The following is a 23,188-nucleotide window of genomic DNA, read 5'->3' as shown; positions in this document are numbered from 1 at the left end:
ATACAGTAACTACAATATGAGTCTGCCGACATTGTTGGCTAAAATGGTAACAACAGAATTGTTATATAGTGTTCACTGCCATACAGTGTTAAATCAGGTTTTGCTAATAGAGCATTTAATTCCATTTATTTAATTAAAGCAATTCGATAATGCTCGTCACCATGCGAAATATTTAATTAATTTTAAGTGGCAATTTTTAATTATACGTTGTAAAAATCATGCATGTTTAATAAAAAATTCCATATTCCACATTCATATTCCTTGTTTTTAAGTGACAAAATCACATCACTGTTTTTTCTATGAGCAAAGTTAAGAAATGGGTAACTATGTACCAAATATATTTTCATTTAAAACATGAATTACAATTACGAGTGAGAAACACGTGATAGTTATCTCACCTCCATAACATCCACCAAGCGATTCCAGTGTAGCTCTAGCTTTCTTTAAATCGTGGCTTAATTCAAGATAACCGGCAGCCTCACACTCATCAATAGATTTATTCAGGTTGTCTATATTTTTACTTGATATTGCTTCCCTTAGCTCATTATGCAAAATTTCGGAGGGTTTCATCTTTCCTGTTCCCCCACAGAGAATATCTAAGCTCTCTCTGGCATCAATGATGTCGGAACTTAACTTCGGCATGCCAGCTGCTACACATTCATTTATAATTCTTCCTAGGTCATCAATATCTTTTCTTTCTTTAGCCGCCTTAAGCTTCTTACGAAGGATGTCAGGAGATAAATATCCTGAGAAATAAAACGTTTCATATTAGAAGAGATAGCTTTAGAGTATAAACACATGTACTAAATATAATACAATTTCACTTGAAGCTAGGGTAGGGGGAGACTTGGCTCTTGGGGGAAAAAAAGCATCAGTTGCTAATGGCAAGTATCCTTGCACTTTGATAACAAGGCTACGAATGTCAGCAAAAAAATGTCGGTCTCGTTCCTGCCTCGAGGCTTTCAATCCACACACGCCAGATCAACTTGATTCGTCTCTATTAGTCGAAAGACACCTGTTGTTATTTTATTGTTGTTTGTATATGTGTAAATGAGTAACATTTTCTTCGTATTTTTAGTTTTTTTTTGTCTTTCTTGTCGTACACATTCCCTTCCTATCTTCCTAAATATTTAATGCTCTTAGCTTAGATAATTGGAGTCAGACAGATTTGAGCAGTCTCAAGTGTAACCGGACGAAACTGTAAGGAGAGCAGGCTACGAATGCATATATATATATATATGCACATATATACATATACACATATACATATACACATATATACATATATACATCTCAATATATATATATATATATATATATATATATATATATATGTATGTATATAGATATATGCATATAAATATATATACATACATATATATATATGTATGTATATATTTATATATGCATATATATACATGCATGTATATATACATCTATATATACACATATATATACATGTATATATACATATATATGTATACATGTATATGTATACATATATGTATACATATATATGTATACATGTATATATATGTATATATATACATATATATATATATACATATAGATGTACATATATATATATACATGTATATATACATGTATATATATATATATACATATATATATATATGTATACATATATATATATATATATATATATATATATATATATATACATAAATATATATACATATATAGATATACACATATAAATATATACATACGTACATATATACATATATCACCGTGAACACTATTAGAATTTGTTGTCATAAATTGGATACTATTACGATTATTGTTTACTAATTTTAAGTTTAATTAATAATCATATAATTTATTTTAATCAGTTGTTTCATCCGATACATCAGCAGATAGTTGAATGGTGCAAGGATTTTAATAACATATGAGAACTACAAATATGATGTCAAACCAATCACTCAATTTTGAAAATAGAATATTGCTCAATACCTCCAGAACCACCTCCTAAACTTTCAAGCATTTCTCTGGCTTTGTAAACCTCAAAGCCAAGTTCTGGTAAACAAGCATTTTCACTTTCATAGATTAAAGTTTCCAATGCTCTCTTATCCTGGTCTGTAATTGCAGTTTGCAGGCGATGACGTAATGCTTCAGCATAGTTCTGACCTGAACAGGAAACGTTCACAAATTTATATAAATTTTGTAATAACAAATAATATTCTTTTTAATTTACGATTTATTTTTACTATAAAGACGCATAGTTAAATGATTGAGTGGGCATGTATGAGTCTGTACATTGGGAAATGTTTAAAATATGTATGGTATCATATATAAAATTGGAATATATATACATTTTAAAAATTATATATCGATCCCCAACAGAATGAACTAAAACGCGATTGAATTTTTTTTTATTTGTAGGGCGCCCCATAGTTTTCGACAGTGTTGTCTATAATATATGTCTCACAATGGTCCATTTGGAAATTATGTAACAAAATCATTTATCATGAAAGTACTGTCCGCATATAAAAGTACTTTAGCATGAACATATATCATTGAAATTTCAAAATATTAATACTAGAATAAAAAGTAATAAAGATGTTCTTTTGTTTTTGTTTTTTTTTTCCAAACATCTCGACAGTTCTATTTTCAGCAATAATTCATGAACCACAAATCAAAGCAAATAAATAAGTTCGTTATTATATAAGCATTATCTGACCTTGCAATGCTGCTCCTGACAAATATAAGCTATCTCTTGCTTCTTGTATATCAGCTTCTAATTCGTGCATTCCAGCTGCAGCGCATTCAAGAATAATTCGTTCAAGCTCTGACTTATCGTCATTGTTTCTTGCGGCCATTAATTTCTTACGTAATTCATCAGGAGATTTGATTCCTGATTTACAAAGTAATAGATCTTGAGGATTATATTACAGCAAATGAACGATAAATTTTATCAAAATATGCATATCTTAACATTTTTCTAACGTATTTAATAGTAAATAATTTTAGATATTATTTACGATAAAATCCAATCTTTCGTACGACTGTTTACGCTTGAAATTTTTATCTTCATTTGAACATTTTATTTAATAAACTTCTTTACAAATTTCTAACTTTTAAGTAATATTCAATTTGTTATCCAGGAAATAGCCACCAAAAAAGAAATTTATAACCACTTTTACTTTTTTTTCTTTTAATGTCAATTCAAAACACAGTATTGAAAATCTTTAAGCTAACCTCCTCGGCCACCACCTAAGCTTTCCAACGTATCACGAGCCTTAGACAATTCCGCTCCAAGTTCTGGATAACCAATCTGTTCACATTCTGCAATAACACTTTTAAGATCTTCAACATTTTTCTTTTCTATTGCTGAGTTCAATTTTTCGCGTAAGTTCTGGGGAGTCTCAATACCTAGCAATTATATTACATTACATTGACAACCATCAAAGTTTACTAAAATTATTTACTGTATGCGTAAGGATTGTTTAAACATTAGTACTCTGAAAATTGATTTACATGCTACAAATATTAGAATATGCCGAATTACTGAATTCATTTAAAGCTGTGTTATCATTATAAATTTGGTGATTATAAAGATTTTATAGTCCACGAAATTTGATAAAAACAAAACTGAGTAATTTTATAAAAAAAAACATATTTTGAGACACGACTTAATAATTCACTAAGACGACTTTAAAAAGAAAAGAGCATAAATTAAATAATTTTGTTTTCCCTTAAAATTATGCCAACATATAAAAATTGTATGAAAATAAATCATGATAGCTGTTGTACCTCCAACACCTCCACCAAGAACATAAAACATATCCCTTGCTTCATGGATATCTGTTTGAAGTTCCGAAAATCCCGCTGCTACACATTCGTTAATCGCTTCTTCTAGTTTTTGCTTCTCTTTTAACTTCATTGCGGATTTTAGTTTTTCACGAAACGAATCAGGTGTTTGTGTACCTGATTAATGGAATGAATTAAGAATCGTATATGTATATATATATATATATATATATATATATATATATATATATGGGAGTAATTACTGTGAAGCATTGTGTAGAATATATTGTATACAGGATCGTGGGTAAGGCCTGAAGAATGTGAAACTGATGCAAAACAAATCTCAAGAAAACAAATATTTGAATTAATGTAGGCTTCCCTTGCATGCAATATTTTGGGGTTATCCATCCGGGGCCATCCTCATACATTAAAGAAAATCAAATATCAACAACAGAAGAAAGTTACCGGAAGCTAGCTGGTTACTATAGCAACATCTATCCGCGCATGTCCACTCCACACACGCTCACACACACGCACATCGGCAACATTCGTTAATTTCTTGAAAATCAGGTCATAACCACGAAATATTGAATGAAAGGTAAGCCTACATTATTAATTCATATATTTGTTTTCTTGAGATTTGCCTTGCATTTACTTCGAATTGTTCTGGCCTTACCCACGCTCCTTTGTACAATGTATATATATATATATATATATATATATATATATATATATATATATATATATAATGCCTTTGATAAAATGAAACAAAGCTTAAAATTTTATCTATAAAGTTAAATGAAAGAAAACGTATCAACATGACATTTGAGGTTAATTATTTGAAAGCCGTTACGTATTAAACCATATCGATTCGCATTCCTAATATTTTACCATGTGTTCTGTGGCGTTGGATATTTATAAGGTAAACTAAAAGAGTTCATTACATTTAAAATTATCGATAGCTGCTTTAGTAAAATCTAAAGACACTATTAACTCACAGCTAAGAAATTCACTTCGAGGTCTGTTTTGTTTCTGTCATCAGAAAGTACAATATTCTTTTATCATTATTGCAAACTTGTGTCTGTAATTAGCTGATTAATTACAAATTTTAATGCACTTTAAAATTCCAGTAATGCCACTTGATAGAAAAAAAATTGCTGAATGCTAATGCATTTTCTAATAGGTATTTTAAAGGGTAGGAAATACTAGAAAATATAGCTAACCTCCTTTACCACATCCTAAACTATGCAATTTATCTCTCGCTCGACTCAAGTCGTATCCAAGCTCGGCATATCCGGTTTCTTCACACTCTTCAATAGTTTTCTGTAAAGCATCAATGTCATTTTCATCTATCGCTTTATTCAGTTGTTCCCGCAAAGCAAATGGTGATTTAGAACCTGGTGGATTAGGAATTCCATATATCAGATATGAAAACAGTTTCCTTGTTCTCAATTATATCTGTTCTATGTATTCTTTACTATATATCAGAAATGTTGTAAATCTATATTACTGTACATATTTACTTCAAGGAAGGAAAGAAAGAAGACACAGACGAGTAAACAGAGAGACGCGGACAAACAGGAAGAAAGTAACTGACAACATAAAGAGATACAGTCAAAAACAAAGAGATATACACAAAGACAGACACAGAAAGACAGGCAAAAACTAGGATAAAGGCATACACAGACATATTCAGAGAAAAAGACAAATTGAAGAAGAGAGAGAGAGAGAGAAAGAAAGAAAGAAAGAAAGAAAGAAGAAAGAAAGAAAGAAAGAAACAGGAAGAGAGAAAGAGAGAGGGATAGAGACAATTACACAAAAGGAAACAGACTGATTGAGAAATTTACACGTTGCCAAAATCTCAAAAAATGATGAAGTCTACAACATTTAATTAATATAATATATAAATATACATACACGCATTCCATCATACAGACATTTATAGAGAAGAGAAAATATATTGTTTAATTAATGACAGGCTGTTAAAATGTAGATATATAAATTAAGTTACTCCTTACAATCAGAAGGGAAATTATGACAGATATATATATTCCGTACGTATTCTATGTTCATTGTGAAAGAAAACTGAGTATGCATTCTGAGAGGAGCGGTCAAACAAATTGTAAAATTACCCACAATTTTTTTGCACAACATACGCTCAACTCACACACCATCACAAATCGATGAGGAATTTGGATTCCGACACACAGAAGATATAAAAACCGCCATTAGTAAAATGAAAAGAATTAACAAAAACGATAATTCAAATATATACTGTCAGTATTAGCATATCAAACATATATTCATATCACCATATGTCTGTGTGTGTATGTATGCATGCGTGTATGTATTCCCGCATGCTCATGCACACGCACACACATAAACACATGTAATATTCGGTTTACAAAACAAATTTCAAATAAATTTCTTGACATTAGCGAGGGCAAGTATTTTTAGAAATACATACGTTGATTTAAATATATTTAACAGTGATCTCTTAAAGATAATTTACAATCATTTATCCAAATGATTACTTTACATAATAATCATATAAATACTTTTCTTTGTTTTAATGTACAAAAGAAATTCTAACCTGCTCGGCCAGTGCGCATAAGTTCCAAAATATCTCTAGCGTGGTGTATTTCAGATTCTAACTCAGGATAATTGAACTCTACGCATTTTTCAATGGTTTCTTCTAGACTCTCTTTATCTTTTTTTCTCATTGCTTTCTTCAAGGCTTCACGCAAATATTCAACCGATAATCCTATCAACCAGATAACACATTTTATCAACTCTTGAATACAATATCAAAGTTGATATCTAAATACGTTTAGCCTATAACCTGTTTGTGTGAAAAGATTAAACCATGCCATCGAAAGACAGTTTATTGTATATTTGATTACACCGCTATGATTATGCATGCATTAACGTTGAACTTTTACAGCAAAGATACAAAGATACTTACATATCAAAGATTAATATAGTCATTTTAATTATCATTACAACAAATTAGATTCATTTTCATGAATACACAATCATTTTCATAATGCACTTGTCTCAACGACAAGTGTATTAACCAAATTAATACATGACATTGAAATGTTGTTGGCGTTTTTTAGAGCATTTGCTAACCTTTATCACCCTCTGATAATGCATCCAGAAATGCTCTAGCTTCATGAAGTTGGTTAAATAACTCGGGATATTTGGCTCCTTCCATTTCAGATATCACGTTCTCCATTCTTGGCTTATTTTGATATTTTAATGATGATTTGAGCCGGTCACGAAAGAGATCCGGAGATTTCGCTCCTGAGAAAATGAAAGTCAATGAGCTTTAAAAATTAATTATCAATCCTTATTGTAAGGAAACTAATGTAAGTGTATTTATATATGTATAGGCGAAGGTATGACTGCATAGCTGAGAAGTGCACTTCACAACGGCGTGGTTTCGGGTTTCGTCCCACTGCGAGGCTTCTTGGGCAAATGTCCAGACTTAATCAATGCTTTGTGAGTAAAATTTGAAGATGTAAACTGTGCCTCAACGCTTAAAAACCGGTGTTCGTTTGCTTACTGCAACACAGTAATTTGGCAATGAAAAACCGATAGAATAAACGCCAGACTTAAAAGTATAGGCACGTGGATCACCTTCATCGACTAAATCTTTGAAGACAGTGCCTCAACATTGCCACATTCCAATAAATTAAGAGTGAAACGATAAAATGAACATGCCCAGCCATTTATGTTATTTGGTGTAGGGAAAATAGTATCCAAAGCCGAATGTCACATTTAAGTTTCTTATAAGCTGCCTTTTTGAGCCGAAACGTTGAAGTCACTATCAGCCGGTAAAAATACAGTAAAATCGCGTGCACACTCACATGATCACATATATATATATATATATATATATATATATATATATATATATATATATATATATATATATATATATATATATATATATATATATATATATATATATATATACATACATACATACATACATACATACTCGTAGTATACTGTAATACAAGGAAAATACTCATTTCTTCATAATATTTGGTGGGGTTAGAACTTTGAATTTGAAATTCAGAAATTATAAAGAAAAGTTGCGAAGAATTCATTTTTATTTCTTTGCTTATTATTTATTTTTGTCGCTATCTGATTCAGAAGTAATAAGTATAACACTATTTCATTCTTTTTAAAAATCATCGGCATGACATATCCAGAAGTATATAAATAAAATGCAAGCATTCATACACACATATTTACTACAAGACAGTTAATTCGCAACTACATCATTTCTGCTCTCAAAAGGTTAAATAATTTGGACGGAATGGATCTCTCGCCATATCGCGGTTTATTATTTAAACTTACGTCGGTTCCTCTGTGGTGTTGTTTTGCATTCATAATAAAATAAATATATACAAATTATAAAAATAATTTTTTAAAAATATACAGAACAATACTGTTTCTATTGCGTGTATTTTCACCTATTGCAGGGATTTTGGAACGTTACACCTGCGATAGTCGAGAGATTACTGTATCAAACAACGATGGATGCTGCGATGAGCTTTCTTTGATTTAAAAGTATAAGTGACTAAAGAGTAACAACGATTATAGAAAGTTAGTGAATTTGGCCTTTTAACAACATTATTAATTTGCATTCAACAAATTGATTATCACCTTTGCAATAGCAGATATCCTTATGTATATATATATCGAATGCTCCGTGTGTTAACATGGGCATTCTAACGATAATATAAACTTCACTTAATCAATATACTCTTTGCCTGAAGAGCCTGTAATATTTACCACTTCCGAGGTTCTGCTCGCTATGAAACATATGTAGCCCAGATTTTAGCTACTCTATTCCTATATATATATATATTTATTTATATATACACGCAAACACAAAATGGCAAGGTGTTATATAATACCCCTCAATAAACTGCCATTTACTCTCTCTCTCTCTCTCTCTCTCTCTCTCTCTCTCTTTGTGAACTATGATTATAATGTCTAACCTTCACGCGTGTTTCCAAGCTCTTCCAAAATTTCCTTTGCAATTAAAATGTCCGGTTGTAGCTCTTCGTATCCTGATGATTCACACTCATCAACAAGTCTTTCTAGTCTTGGTTTATTCTTGTGTTTTATCGCTGTACGAATTTGACTTTGCAGGTTTTTGAGAGTATTTCCTTTTGGTGTTAGATATGCATTAGTAATAATGATCACAAACAAGTGTAAACTAGAAACTATTAAACAATACTTCAGTTTTGCGTTATCATCTAATATAATTAGATTTAATGTAAGATGCTTACTTCATTCTCGACTTAAGATAATATTTAGGTTTTTAATATATATCTATATTTATCAATCAATAAATATACACACTCACATATATGTGTGTTTGTGTGTGTGGATGTGTGTAACATGCGTGTGTTTGTGTGTATGTGTGTAATATGCGCGTGTGTGTGTGTATGTGTGTAATATGCGTGTGTGTGTGTATGTGTGTAACATGCGCGTGTGTGTAGGTGTGAATGTTATGGACAGCCCTAACAATACGAATCGAAGCTTTGTTTCAATTCATTTCTGAAGATATTACATCTGTTCAACGTACAATGGAGAGAAGCTCTTCGTTGACACAATGTTTACTTTGCAGATTATCAATAATTTTCCTTTTCGCATAACTGCTTACCTAACCTATGTTAACTTACAACGAATTTCATTGATAATATTTGGAGAAACGGAATTTATGCAAAACTAATCGTGTAGAGTAATTGCAAATATATGATCTCGACTATACGTAGCGAGCTTTCACTTGTCTAGCATACGCCGGATACATTTGAAAATTTTCACAATTTCACAAATGGTTGAGCCTAACTTTTGAAAAATGTTTCAGGTTATTTATCATCTACTATTTGAATTAAAATCAATTCGTGTAAATGTATTTTAAGTTGATGTCTGAAATATTTCAGATACCCTAAATTTACTGAATTTAATCCTCACTTGCTTTAACTACAAAACAACTTTTTCAGCGAAATTTAACACACATTTATTATATATTTTACAATTAGTTACAACGTTACTGGATAAAAATGAGTACAGAAAGTTTATTTTAAAACGAAGGGTGTTTTCCTTAAATTCTATACTAATGCTGTGTTCAGATATCAAATACAATTAGAAATTTGCGATATTATATTCGAAAGTAGCATCGTATATTTATAACTGATGAATGACTAAGTAGGTAACGAACCTCTCAGGTTATTTTTCAAATTCTCCAATGTTTCTTGAGCAGGGTCTATATGAGAATCAAGTTCTGCAAAGCCACTACTCTTGCATTCATTTATTGCTTGTTCCAAAAGGTTTACATCTTTTTTCTTTAAAGCAGTTTCCAAATTTTTTCGTAGCGATTCAGGAGTTTTAATTCCTGACAACAAAAAATTTAATGCTTGAAATAAACAGAATCAATTATAACTTGATGAAATATAAATGTTTTAAACTGGTATGTAGTAACATTTCATATAAACATACACTTGAGTTTTCCCCTTTATCTGTTAAATTGAACGTGGAACATACAAATCTATAAAAAAAAACTGGCACTCCGTCGCTTACGACGACAAGGATTTCGGTTGATCCGATCAACGGAACAGTTTGCTCGTGAAATTAACGTGCAAGCTGCTGAGCACTGCACAGGCACGTGCACTCTTGATGTAGTTCTCGTTCTCAGGGAGATTCAGCGTGACACAGAGTGTACCAATGTTGGTCCTTTGCAATACAGTTATTATTCTGAAATAAAGTGTCATGTTCAATGAACACAACACGTCGCCGTGAATTGAGCTCACGATCTTATGATCGTGTGTCGAATACCCTAACCACTAAGCCACGCTCTTTCACTACAAACGTATAATTATAACTAGCAATATGACCCGGTGTCGCCGGGTCTAGTGCTAGTGCTTGTTGTTCGTTGCCGGGTCGTTTTATGGCATACTTAAGAAATGATAGCATATCAAGCATATTTGGTCTTTCATGAAAATCCCGCTCTCTTGTCATTCACTTGATCTAACTCGTTAATTATCCCCTGCATTTCTCAAATAAAAAAAGCGTGCACATTTAAAAGCCAAAACACATGATAACACGTCTTCGCAAAACAAAATTGCGCTGTCTGTAAATGCGCACGCGCATTCAACTGTCAAGGGTAAAATTATCTCCGCTTAATCAAGAGTAAAATTATCTCCGTCCAAACAGCTGGTAGTCTATTGACGTATCTAGCTGTACGCACGCACCGCGTACAAATTTCTATGTTTTAGCGATTCTGAATAGATATGCCCATAACTTATGTGCATAAGGGGTCGGTTTATCGATGTTTTTAATGACTTTCTAGGGTGACTGGGGAAATGAAAAGATCTTCCTGACCACCCTCAGACAGTTTTGAAAGCCCATAGAAAATGCGAGCCTTTAACGTGAAAAAACTGTGGATTTGTATAAAGGACACGAAGACACAGACATTTTGCCGTTTATAGATATAGAGATGAAAACGGTATTTTAGAAGACGTTTATGCACGTTTTGTGTGTGTGTGTGTCCGTGCGCGCACGCGAACGTGTGTGTGTTTATATCCATAGTAAAAACAATTTAGCACAGACTGAAGAATTATTGAATACTTTTTGTGGGATACACATTTACTATACTTTTACAAGAAGAGGGGTCACTTCGAAGTTTCGGCCTGGTAGCCTTCGTTGGATTATGGTACACTTCGGTTCATTTCGGTTTTACATAGTATTTGGCAAGTTGTTTTCTTCTGAAGTAGGTAGAGCTATATGTGATGATAATTGTCTATATACGTCTAGGAGGTAGGGGTACAGATGGACTGATAGAGGAGGATATAAGACACGTATGTTTGTAAGACCAGTGTTTCTTTTGGGAACTCTAAAACACAACGATAACCAAATGTCTTTAAAAACAATCCCATGACCTGAATCTAATATACCTAAACTGAATACACCTGACAACAAAGTTTTACACGATTGACAACTCTAAAAATTTCATAGTATGGTATTTTTCATCAACACTTGCAACAGATATACTGGTTTCTTACTGGTTTCTTAATGAATCAGCCTCCCTGACGTACATACACAAAACATAATTATCATTCCACGTAGCTCCACCTACCTCGGAAAAACAATTTACCAAAGGCTCACTTTCTGCACTAGGAAATTTGAGAGTAAGTGAATGAATACGAGAAGGAGAGAGTCAGACTTGAGTTAAGGCAGATTACAGAGGAAAGAGCATTTTTTCATCCTGTCCTAATTTAGATAATAAAAATATAAATACAGAACCCCAGATCTGTTCTCCCTCTTTGGTTGCTTGGTCTCTGGTCAAAGGGCATCTATTTTTCTCCCTTCACTTATGGCTTGTAAACGCGTGACCACAGAGCTCTTACTCTTTCTAATTGTCTGACTCTCTTCTCCCTATAGTAGTCAACCATAGATGAATTTCACTACCTACAGAAGGGATAGCAGAACAATAACTAACATGTGTATAACTACAACCCAAAGAAGGGGTATCTTACTTTGTAATGATGGTTGTAACGAAAATAAAGGACCATTTCAACTAACGGTAACATTTTTCTTCCTTCATTTATTTGCAATGGGAGAATGACCAACTATGTTGGCCGTTTAAGTTAAGAATGTAGTTCTTGAAAGTGTGTAATATGATATCTGAAGTCAGTGATCCGTGTGAGAAAGAGTCTGCTAGCCCAAATCATAAGTTGACCGGAGGGGGGTGTAGGAGATAATTTATTATAGCAGGTTTAGAGTAGTGAGATGTAATGGAGATGTCGTAAAACAAAAGGAAATAATAGATAAATGAAACGCAAGGGTGAAGGAAAAATAAAAATAAAAGCATACAAGCCACTCAGGTATAGGATCGGGATGCAGGAATCTCTAGCTAAGGGCAAATGACCAGGGGAGAGGGACAGAAATAGTGGGGGATACTAGGACCATCAAATAATCAGATCAGACATTTAGGGAATTGCAGTTATAGTAAAGTAGAGTGCTATCTATCAATAAGAAATTTTAAGAATTTAAAGAAGGATGGAGTTATATAATGAGCTACGCCTAGTACGGAGTTTGATACAACAATTTTTTTTGTATTTTTTCATTCTTGCATCGGTATAATACTTTCAAGTAATGATCTCGTTACTTTATATACTAAAATGAGCTCCCAGCCACTTCAAACGAACGTAGAAAGAGAAAGACAGAAAAATGGAATGACTAAAGATGCAGTGAGGTCACACTGATTCTCAGTTCTTAGTACGCCCTGTATTACTCTCACACACACACACACACACACACACACACACATACACACACACGCACACACACTCTCTCTCTCTCTCTCTCTCTCTCTCTCTCCTTCTCGTATTCATTCACTATTATCAACTCCATCGTCACCACCACCGTCTACAAAACTAGCATAACAACCACCAGTTTTTTATTTGTGTTACTTCCCTAAGCATTACACGTATTTTATGGAGGTACAATCGCGGATGTTAATTTATAGATTTTGGTTGGAAATTCTGTACACCTTATAAATGTTGAACTATGGCGGACACATGAAAAAAAATATGAAAAAAAGTTGTATCTTACTTTAGTTTTGGTTTTTGTTATGACGTATTTTATTGAAATTACTTCATGTTTTAAGTGAATGGTGAGCTTAAGAAGTACTTGGGTTGCATATTCAATGTAAGAACTGAAGTCATGAAGTTACAACTTTAACACTTATAACAGAATTTATAAACCACTTGGCCTTTCCTATTGTGTTCTCAAAAGGTTATTCCAAAGAAATTGCGAGTGACATATTCGAAAATATAAAAGATAATCAGCAAAAGTAAAAACTAGAATATATTTGTGTTTTCAATGCAATGTGTGTGTGTATGTGTGAGTGTAACTTTTGTATATATTTCCTTCTGCTATCGTAATAAGGTTTTATATTTTTATTTATGTAAACCACGGAATCGTAACAAAAAATTAAAAAACCTATATCAATTACCAAATAGGAAGTTGGAATATCGTTCAGAAACACAAGTAGTAAACAATAAAACTTCAAGAAACCAAAGAATTGTATATCACTCAAATTGTATGTTTGTGTGTGTGTGTGATGATTCACGTGATGTGTTTTGTTTTATATATGTTTCCAGTGGTTTTACCTCCTTAATTTAATATAATACTGACAAAAAATATTTCGGTTGTCTTTATCTTAATCATTGAATTTCAACAACTAAAATGAATATCTCCAATATCTAATCAATAGCTCATCTGTCCTGCAAATAATGGAACCAATATACCACTTTATTCCCCAATGTTCAATGGATACAATTTCTAGAAATCCAGCAGCTCTGCCCCCATTTCTAGAATAGTAAGCCATTTTCAGTTACATAACATTTTCAATTCAATATAAGCAAAACGAAATCCAGCAGCTGTGCCTTATTTCTAAAATCCTTATATATATATATATCTGAAGTAAATCTCAAAGACTATTATCCAGCATCTCTGCCTGCCTTTTTGAAGACGACATTTAAAGTTTCAATCAACTCGCATAAAATTTACGATTTCATTTTCTTAAAGAAATATTTTTTTTTTTTTTTTTTTATTTTATTTATTTTTTTTTTTTACTTATGTCAACTTCTTTCAGTGAAAGCAAAATCATGACTTACCACCTCTGCCTCCTCCAAGTGTTTCCAGAAGACATTTGGCTTTCTGCAAATCATCATCTGCAGAACGGATGCCAGAAGCTTCATATTCTTCAATCGCCTTCTCAAGATTGGGTTTGTCCTTTTGGATAATAGCTCGTTTTAATTGGTCGCGCAAAGTTTCTGGAGATGCAGAAGCTGAAAGAATTAAAATAAAATCAACTAAATATTTCGAAGAAATATTCTTTTTTATAAAAAAAAAGTACTGATAGGTGCAGGAGTAGCTGTGTGGTTTGTAGGCGCAGGAGTGGGTGTGTGGTAAGAAGCTTGCTTCCCAACCATATGGTTGTGGGTTCAGTCCCACTGAATGGCACCTTGGGTACGACCGAAGTCTTGTGAGTGGAAATAGCAGAAATTCAAAAGATAGTGCTCATGAGAACTGCCCATATCCTACATAAAATACTGTCTATGTAATCTCAAATTTTAAAACAAGCTCATAATTTTCTTATGCTTTCTTAAACATCCTCTAGAACAATACTGTGTACAAAACCAAATACATGACACCCAAGGCATAATACCAACTTCTATCGTGTTGTCTCTTGAGGTCTCTGGCTGAGACTTGGAATCAAAAACTCAGATATACGATAATAATAATAGTTTCAAATTTTGCCACAAGGGCAGCAATTTTGAGGTAGGGGATGAGTCGACTATATCGACCCCAGTGTTCAACTGGTACTTATTTCATTGACCCCGAAAATATGAATGGTAAAGTCGACTTAATTTATCGAACCCGAGAGGATGAAAGGCAATGTCAACCTCAGCAGAATGTAAAGACGGACGAAATGCTTATTCTTTTTCCTTTTTTTTTCTCTTTGTATCAGTCATTTGACTGTGACCATGGTGGGGCACTAGCTTTACTCGTACAAATCGACCCCAGTACTTATTCTTTGTAAGCCTAGTACTTATTCTATCGGTTTCTTTTGCCGAACCGCTAAGTTACAGAGACGTAAACACGCCAACATCGGTTGTCAAGCGATGGCGAGAGTACAAACACAGACACACAAACATATATATATATATGTGTGTGTGTGTGTGTGTGTGTGTACATATATATGACGGGCCTCTTTCAGTTTCGGTCTACCAAATCCACTGACAAAGCTTTGATCGGCCCGAGGCTATAGTAATAAAACTAACAATAAAGACGGACGAAACGTTTATTAATAAAAGTAATAATAATCCTTTCTACTAAAGGCACAAGGCCTGAAATTTTGGAGGAGGGGACTAGTCGAATACGCTGATACTTAATCTATCGATTCCGAAAGAATGAAAGGCAAAGTCGACTTTGGTGGATTTTGACCTGAGAATATAAAGGCGGACGAAATGCTTCATAATAATAATGATAATAATAATAATAATAATAATAATAATAATAATAATAATAATAATAATAATAATCATAATAATAATAATAGCAAAAAAAGCAAGAGTGCCATTGTCATCAAGTGAACGATATTTCGACATATCATGTGTCTTCCACAGGTTCAAAAAATAAACGTGTCAATCTACTTCATTTTGGTTAAAATTTATAGGATTGAGATAACTCCTCTACACGAGATATCGAAATATCGTTCACTTGATGACAATGGCACTCTTCTTTTTTTTTTGCTTCTATATCTTCTGGAGGAGTTACCTTAATCCTATAAATATTATTAATAATAATAATAGTAATGATAATAATAATAATCATAATCTTTCCTACTGGAGGTACAAGGCCTCAAATTTGGAGGAGGAGCGTAGTCAATTACATCAACTCCAATGTTTCACTGGAACTTAATTTATCGACTCCGAAAGAATATAATAATAATAAAACGTGACAGCGGCTGGACGTGTTCTTCTCAGCTCTGATCTGTCAGTAGCTGAAGACACAGAAACACTGATAGAACCCAATAGGACAACTGAAAAATAACTCTAAAAGACTGGAATATCTACAGTTTCCTGTGAGTATTTTGAATTTCCCTCAAACTAAGTTAAGGAACTTACATGTCTACAGCTTTCGAACACATAAACAATCAGCTTTAAAACCCATAATATCTACATCTGTGAATACCTATCATTTCCCTCCCCACTGAGTATTCGAAAATGTAAACATCCTCTTTATTCCAAGAACACTACAGTTTTCTCTGTCCGACAGACAAAAGATTATCTCCAGTAAATTTCAAAAACTTCGTCTACAATTTTCTATGAAAAAATTTTACCTTCCTTTTTTTCTGTTCCTTTTTATCGGGATATTCGAAAATGTAAACATCCTTTTTATTGTAAAAAAAAACCACCAAAGTTTTCTCTGAACGAACATAAAAACGAACACCTCAAAAAATTGAGAAACTTTAATATCTCCAATTCTCTCCAGACTTTATTTATGTAGAACAGTAGTTCCCAAACTTTTTCAGGCTGTCGTCCCCTTGGCACCCAGGCCACATTTCCCTTCCCACCACAAATATAGAACACTTTCTGCAGCAAATTCAAAACAGCTGTATTTCACAAATAAAACTTAAACCTAATTTACCTATTAAGATGTTTTTTTACATGTATCACCCCATTTAGGCCACCCCATTGTCATCCCACTTTTCTTCAACGTCTTTCCACCGCCCCCAAGAGGGCAGTACTGCCACTTTGGGAACCATTGATCTAGAACTATAGGGTCTTATGTAGTCTGAATTTTTAAGATTGTCTGTAAACACTATCCCATTTGCTTTCTCCATTTGCTACACTATCCTGTAAACACTGCTCCATATTTGCTGGCTCCTGCACAGTACGGTAGATTTCTGTTGATTTTGTACATTTATCTTGCTGGACCAAAATACGATATCTTGATTCTCATTAATTCTTGAATATCCATAACAGTATCCTGGGCTTCTGTGATAAGATTTATATCATTATCAAAAACTTTCTTTAGTTAACATGAAACAGTATAGGTTTATCAGGTAAAACTACCAGCATAGAAAAATATGAGCGGTTATGTTATAACGAGTCTTTCAAGGAGGACCTCTTATAACGTGTCGCATTGCCACCACAAAGTATAAAATATATCAATAAATTCCATTGGAAAATTTACCTGGACGTCCACTATCGAGAGAGTTGAGAAAGGATTTAGCTTGGTAGAGATCAGCTTCAATTTCTGGTAATTTAGCCGCTTCGCATTCTGCAATAGCTCTTTCTAAATTGACTTTGTTTTTCTGTTTAATTGCCAGCTTCAACTGATCACGCAAAGCATCTGCAGATTTTGAACCTGCAAAACATTAAAAACAACTGAAATTAAATTCATTTTTAAAACAAGCAGTAATATTGCAATTCATTAATACTTAAAACCATGGTAGTTATTTAAATTGAAATTGGTGAGCATAACGCAGGAGAAAATAAGTTTTCAATGGATTAAACCATGGTTGACTGGATTTCTGACAACGGCAAAATGGATCAAGGAATTTCAAGAAGTCGATTTTGAACAAAATTCTCAAGTGATTTCGTTCGTAAACATCGATTTTCGATTTTCTGGATGACGTTGTCATTCCATGCAATACATGAACAAAATGAGATATACCCATTCAAATGTGTGCGGTTTGGTGTGGGTATGTATGTGTGTGTGTGTGTGTGTGTGTGTGTGTGTGTGTGTGTGTGTGTGTGTGTGCATATGAATCATTACGTAAAATTAACTGGCTAACAATTCCAATTTTTGATTTGACTCACCTCGAGTTGAAGACGGCCTTCCAAAGTAGGAATCTTCAGGCTGAAAGGCAAAAATATAAGCGGGTAATACTTCGAAGTTTGGAATCTCAACAAAACTCTTATGTTATTTGCAGAAAATAGTGTGTAGGACAACTTAGCTTAGGAAAAGATTTAATGTACATTAAAACAGCCAAACACGCACAAACACATATAAAGACAATAACTACAAAAAAGATATCACGAAAGGGACAAATTTTAACAAATCTTGTATTAGTTTAACGCTTAAAAAGAAAGGAGAGTTCTGGCGTTTAGGATGCCAGTCCTTCATTAGAAAAATAAGCGTATGGAAAAAGATGTTTCGAAAAGAAACAAAAAGTTAGAGACCAGGTGGGAACATAGTTCTATGGGGAGGGTTAGGAAGAGATGGACCGTGCATGTATAGAGATGGGTAGAGAGTGGGATGTGTGAATCCCACTGTATTGGGTGCGTGAGGATTTCTTGGTGTAAATGACGGTGTGTGGAGCTAAGCAAGTATAGGAAGGCGTTTTATATATGTGTGTGTGTTTGCACGCAGGTGTGCATGTATGTATAAATTACGTATATATATATATATATATATATATGAATTACGTATATATATATATATATATAATATATATATATATATATATATATATTTGTATGTGTTTTGAAAAAACCCTTGGTTTCATTTCTAGCGTGAACTAAACACTTCTTCAGTTTTTCTAAACGATAACTGTTCTCTGCAAAGAATTTTTTTTTTAAACACAAGAACGCCGGTGATAGCTCAAGAAATATTCCTCTTAAAAAATTATGGCCGGGCGAAATGTCTTCCTTCGCTTGGTAGCTAGGTTTTCCAATTTAGAAGTAAAAATTTCCGAAAATGTGGACAACTCCCTACGGCTTCTGTCCAGATGTTCAGGTAGTTTCCTGGCTCAAATGAGTTCATGAGGATATTATATCTTATCTTTATTTGAAGATAAGATTGAAATCCGTTTACTGACACTTTTTATTAGGTTTTTGAACACTATGGGTGGGTGGCAGGAGGCTATATTAATGTACGATAGCCTATCATTCGGTTTACGGTATGGTCTGTAGGTGCCACTAACTAGATCAAGCGTGACTTCCAAGAAGTTCACCACGGTGAAGTTAATTTCTATGACGATTTTAAAGCCAAGGTCATTGAGGGTGTGTATGATGTCCTGAAAGATTAGAAACGAATACCTAGTGGACAGCCAGTGTAACACCGAGGCTACAGTGTACCAAGCAAAGGTAGCCTCAAACAGAAGCAGCACAAATATTAGTAACATCAATGCCAACACAGGGACACACACTAAAATTTATGTCGGATCTTGTGAATCCAAATTTAATATTCGCCTGAACAACCACAGATCTTCTTTCAGGGTCCCCGAGAGACGCAACACAAGAACACTCGCAGCATACGTATGGAGCCTAAAGGGCGATAATACGCCCTTTAACATCAGGTAGAAACTACTGGAAACTTGTGGCCCCTATCGCAATGGAACAAGATTGTGTAAATTGTGTATGGCAGAAAGATATATTATCCTCATGAATTCACATGAGCCAGGAGGCTATCTGAACACCTAGACAGAAGCCGTGGGGAGCTGTCCACATTTTCGGAATTTTTTACTTCAAAATTGGAAAATCTAGCTACCAAGCGAAGGAAGACAACACGCCCGGCCATAATTTTTTAAGAGGAATATTTCTTGGACTATCACCGGCGTTCTTGTGTTTTTAATAGGGGTAGGCTTGGATGTATGGTAAGAAGTTTGCTTCCGAACCACTTGGTTTTGGGCTCAGTCCCATTGCGTAGCACCTTGGGCAAGTATCTTCTGCTATAGTCTCGGGCTGGGATCTTATCTGTTTGGCTTCCACCTTTCAATTTGTTCAATTTTTGTCCCAATTGATTTCATATTTGATGTGTTGATGTAGTTTAGAATGGTAATCATTGAGATGAAATTCATTTTGCAATGAATCAATAAAAAGAGTAAATAGCCTTTAAAATTTGCAAATCTTGGATAATTTTAGCCAATCGAAATCCACAAACATATAGATGCCTGTTTCCATAGTCACAAGCTGCTCATCCACGTGGTTATTTTTGCTTATTAAATGCTTAAAATACAGGCGGTAAGAAGTGGTCCTGAGATGTGTTAAAAGTAATTGCTAAACAGGTTTTAAATCATGCTTCAACATTTTTTTGTTTTGGTTTTGCATAATCGTATAAATTACTGTGTGTAGAATACAAATTCGCAAAATATTTTTAAAAAATCGAAAGAAATCGAAAAAAATAATAATAAAGGTTACGGGGGTTTATATGGCGTGTGTAAATCAAAATTCTGCCAATATTTCATTTGTGGGCAACACGTACAGTCACGCACAAAATGACAGCTTTCAAATCCTATTTTCCGACTAGGTAAAAACTTAAAACGTCTGTAACCTTTTTAAAAACTTGTTCTGGAAAAAGTGAATTTATCCCCTGAGATTCAGCGTGGAAAATTACGTCAATACATCAAATTTTAAAATTTTCACTAAACTTTAAAATTTCCACAGGTGCAGCCAAACAGAAAAGATCCTCGAGCCGACCAAAATTTTGTGAGGAGATTTGGTGGAGGAAAACTGAAAGCCTGTCGTATATGTGGCTGTGTATGTGTGTCTGTGTATTTGTCCCATAATACCGCTTGATAAAGTCCAACCCCTCCTCATCGTGGTAAGGGGATGAAACGGGAGTGTCAGAGCTATGCCGTCGGAGACTTCGGTTTCTGGTAGGGCCACCCAAGGCGGATTGTTCTGACACCCAGCGGTATCAGGGCCGCACCCAGCTAACGGGGCTCTGGTGTACAGAAGCGTCTGATCCGGCAACCGGCGGCTTCATTCCGTCCTGTCTCTGCGTCTGTGGAAAATCTACGGCAAACAAGACGTTTTCCCAACGGGGATATACTTGCGGCTGGGGACCGCTAGCGAACTTCCTATTCCCCAGATCCTTCAAACATTCCTCATGTACATCTCACCTTCTTCGGCGTTTGTGAGAGATGCGGCATTGAGGATGAATGAAGCCAGCTCAACCCACCCCGGGTGAATGCTGTCTCAAGACAAGAAGAAGAATTGGTGTTGGCGAAAGAGACCGATATACTAAGTAACAGGCTTTTTAAGAACTACAGGGGTCAATTCATTCAACTAAAATTCTTCAAAGTGGTGCCGTAACATGGCTGCAGTTTCATGGCTGTATCGAGTAAAAGATATATAACTATAAACCTTCTATGTACTTACACAACATCATTGTCACATACTCTAATCGTCCACCAATCACGCCATACAACCTTTCACCTACGCTTACATATTCCCATCAAATATACACTAAAATCCCTGCTTTCATATTCACACTTACACACACCTCTCTTCGCCTTTCCTTTCCCCCAGACATTGACACACCCTCTACTTATTCACGCTTATACCCATCCCCACATCCACCCAGCACACACATCAACCCTGATCATTTCTTCTAACCCCTCCCTCCATTTTCACTCGTTAAGTCAGCAGCGATCTGACTACTTGCTTTACTGCTGCTGATTTGACATAACAGTCACTCACTCAACCACGCTTACACCATTCACTCCATCGCATCCGTTCTTATTTAAAAATAAAAAACTACGTTTGAGCTTTCTTCCGTCGGCCATTTCCCGTCATACCAGTAGCACGTGTGGACCATTTTCACACGTTTTCGCATCCATACTATTTCACTTTCTCCTTCGATTTTTTTGTCTTGACATCGAACTCTTTTTCAGCTTCCCGTACATTTTTCAGCCTTTTGTTCTTTGTTTTACAGATACATACCTTAAAGAAAGTTTTCCCGGTCTTATAAGTTTATCTTTACGTAAACGCATGCTCACACACTCCTACATCACTTCACACCTTTAGTCACACATACGCTTGCATCTTTACATAAACGCGCTCACATACGCAACAATTAAACACACATCAACATCTCTGACACCCCGCTAACCAACGGCTCGAAATTTACACATTTACACATATGTATACATATTCATATATCTTACCAGCAAACGCCTACACCATATCCCCACTTAAGTCCGCTCTCAGACACACAAACATACATCTATAAACTGCTTTGTCCTTCATCAACAGAAAGGCTTTCATCCAGTTACTTTTCAACTCATCTCCTTTACACTACCCCTTTTTCACTATTCTTTCTTTGTTACATTTTTAAAATTATAAAAACAATTTCCGCTACACGCACTATTTCTCTCTTCCATTATTGCTTTTCTTCTAATGAAGGACTAGCATTTGAAGATCTTTACTTTTTGACCGGCAGATTTAGAAAATAAGTTTTTGTAACTAAACACTTTCAAACTTCGTATACTGGTAGAATATGTCATATAAAACATCTTTTACTCTTAGCATTTTTGAGAAAACTTTATATTTACGAAGTTATTTCGTGTTAAAGTTGTCGTATTTCGGTAATTTCAACCAATCACTGACGTGTATTCAGCTGAATAAAATTACTGCTGTTGTTTGTCAACAACAACTATCGGCGGTTGTATTTCGTTTATCACTGTTATTTATGACATCGTTCGTGCGTTTGTACTGGTTTTAACTTTAAGGTTTTAGGGTTAGGGTTAGGGTTTTAGAGTCAGGGTTAAGGTTTTAGGGTTAGGTTAGGGTTACGGTTTTAGAGTTGGAGTTATGGCAAAAAAGAAAAAGGAATAAATTGGAGATGTAAGTGGGGTAAAAAAGGCTTTTCGAAAATAGTAGCTGAAAAACAGGAAAAAAATTAAAGCAGTAGAAATGCATGAACGATTATGGTGGTGCCATGAAGTAAACATGCTTCAGATACACTCGTTTATTCATACAAACGTAACTGAGATGATATATGTCATAAATAACAGTGACAAACGAAATATACACCTCCGGAAGTTGTTGTTGAAAAACAACAGCAGTAATTTTATTCAGCTGAATAC

The 23,188-nt window shown here is 34.2% G+C and overlaps 1 protein-coding gene across 1 annotated transcript in view; it reads right to left on the bottom strand.

The window, feature by feature from the left end:
* LOC115214248 overlaps positions 1-23,188 on the bottom strand; it is a 255,736-nt gene that overhangs the window by 172,668 nt on the left and 59,880 nt on the right. The window contains exons 7-19 of the mRNA XM_036504830.1: positions 18,195-18,234; positions 17,566-17,739; positions 14,478-14,651; positions 10,019-10,192; positions 8,790-8,960; positions 6,904-7,077; positions 6,365-6,535; positions 4,995-5,168; positions 3,775-3,948; positions 3,220-3,393; positions 2,702-2,875; positions 1,975-2,148; positions 399-746 (exon numbers count right to left, since the gene is read on the bottom strand). Coding sequence (XP_036360723.1) covers positions 399-746; positions 1,975-2,148; positions 2,702-2,875; positions 3,220-3,393; positions 3,775-3,948; positions 4,995-5,168; positions 6,365-6,535; positions 6,904-7,077; positions 8,790-8,960; positions 10,019-10,192; positions 14,478-14,651; positions 17,566-17,739; positions 18,195-18,234 — 2,296 coding nt within the window. The remainder of the gene's footprint in view (positions 1-398; positions 747-1,974; positions 2,149-2,701; positions 2,876-3,219; positions 3,394-3,774; positions 3,949-4,994; positions 5,169-6,364; positions 6,536-6,903; positions 7,078-8,789; positions 8,961-10,018; positions 10,193-14,477; positions 14,652-17,565; positions 17,740-18,194; positions 18,235-23,188) is intronic.

This window comes from Octopus sinensis, linkage group LG7 (assembly GCF_006345805.1).
Source record: "Octopus sinensis linkage group LG7, ASM634580v1, whole genome shotgun sequence".
Classification (NCBI taxonomy): domain Eukaryota; kingdom Metazoa; phylum Mollusca; class Cephalopoda; order Octopoda; family Octopodidae; genus Octopus; species Octopus sinensis.
This window is presented reverse-complemented; position numbering and strand designations above follow the sequence as displayed.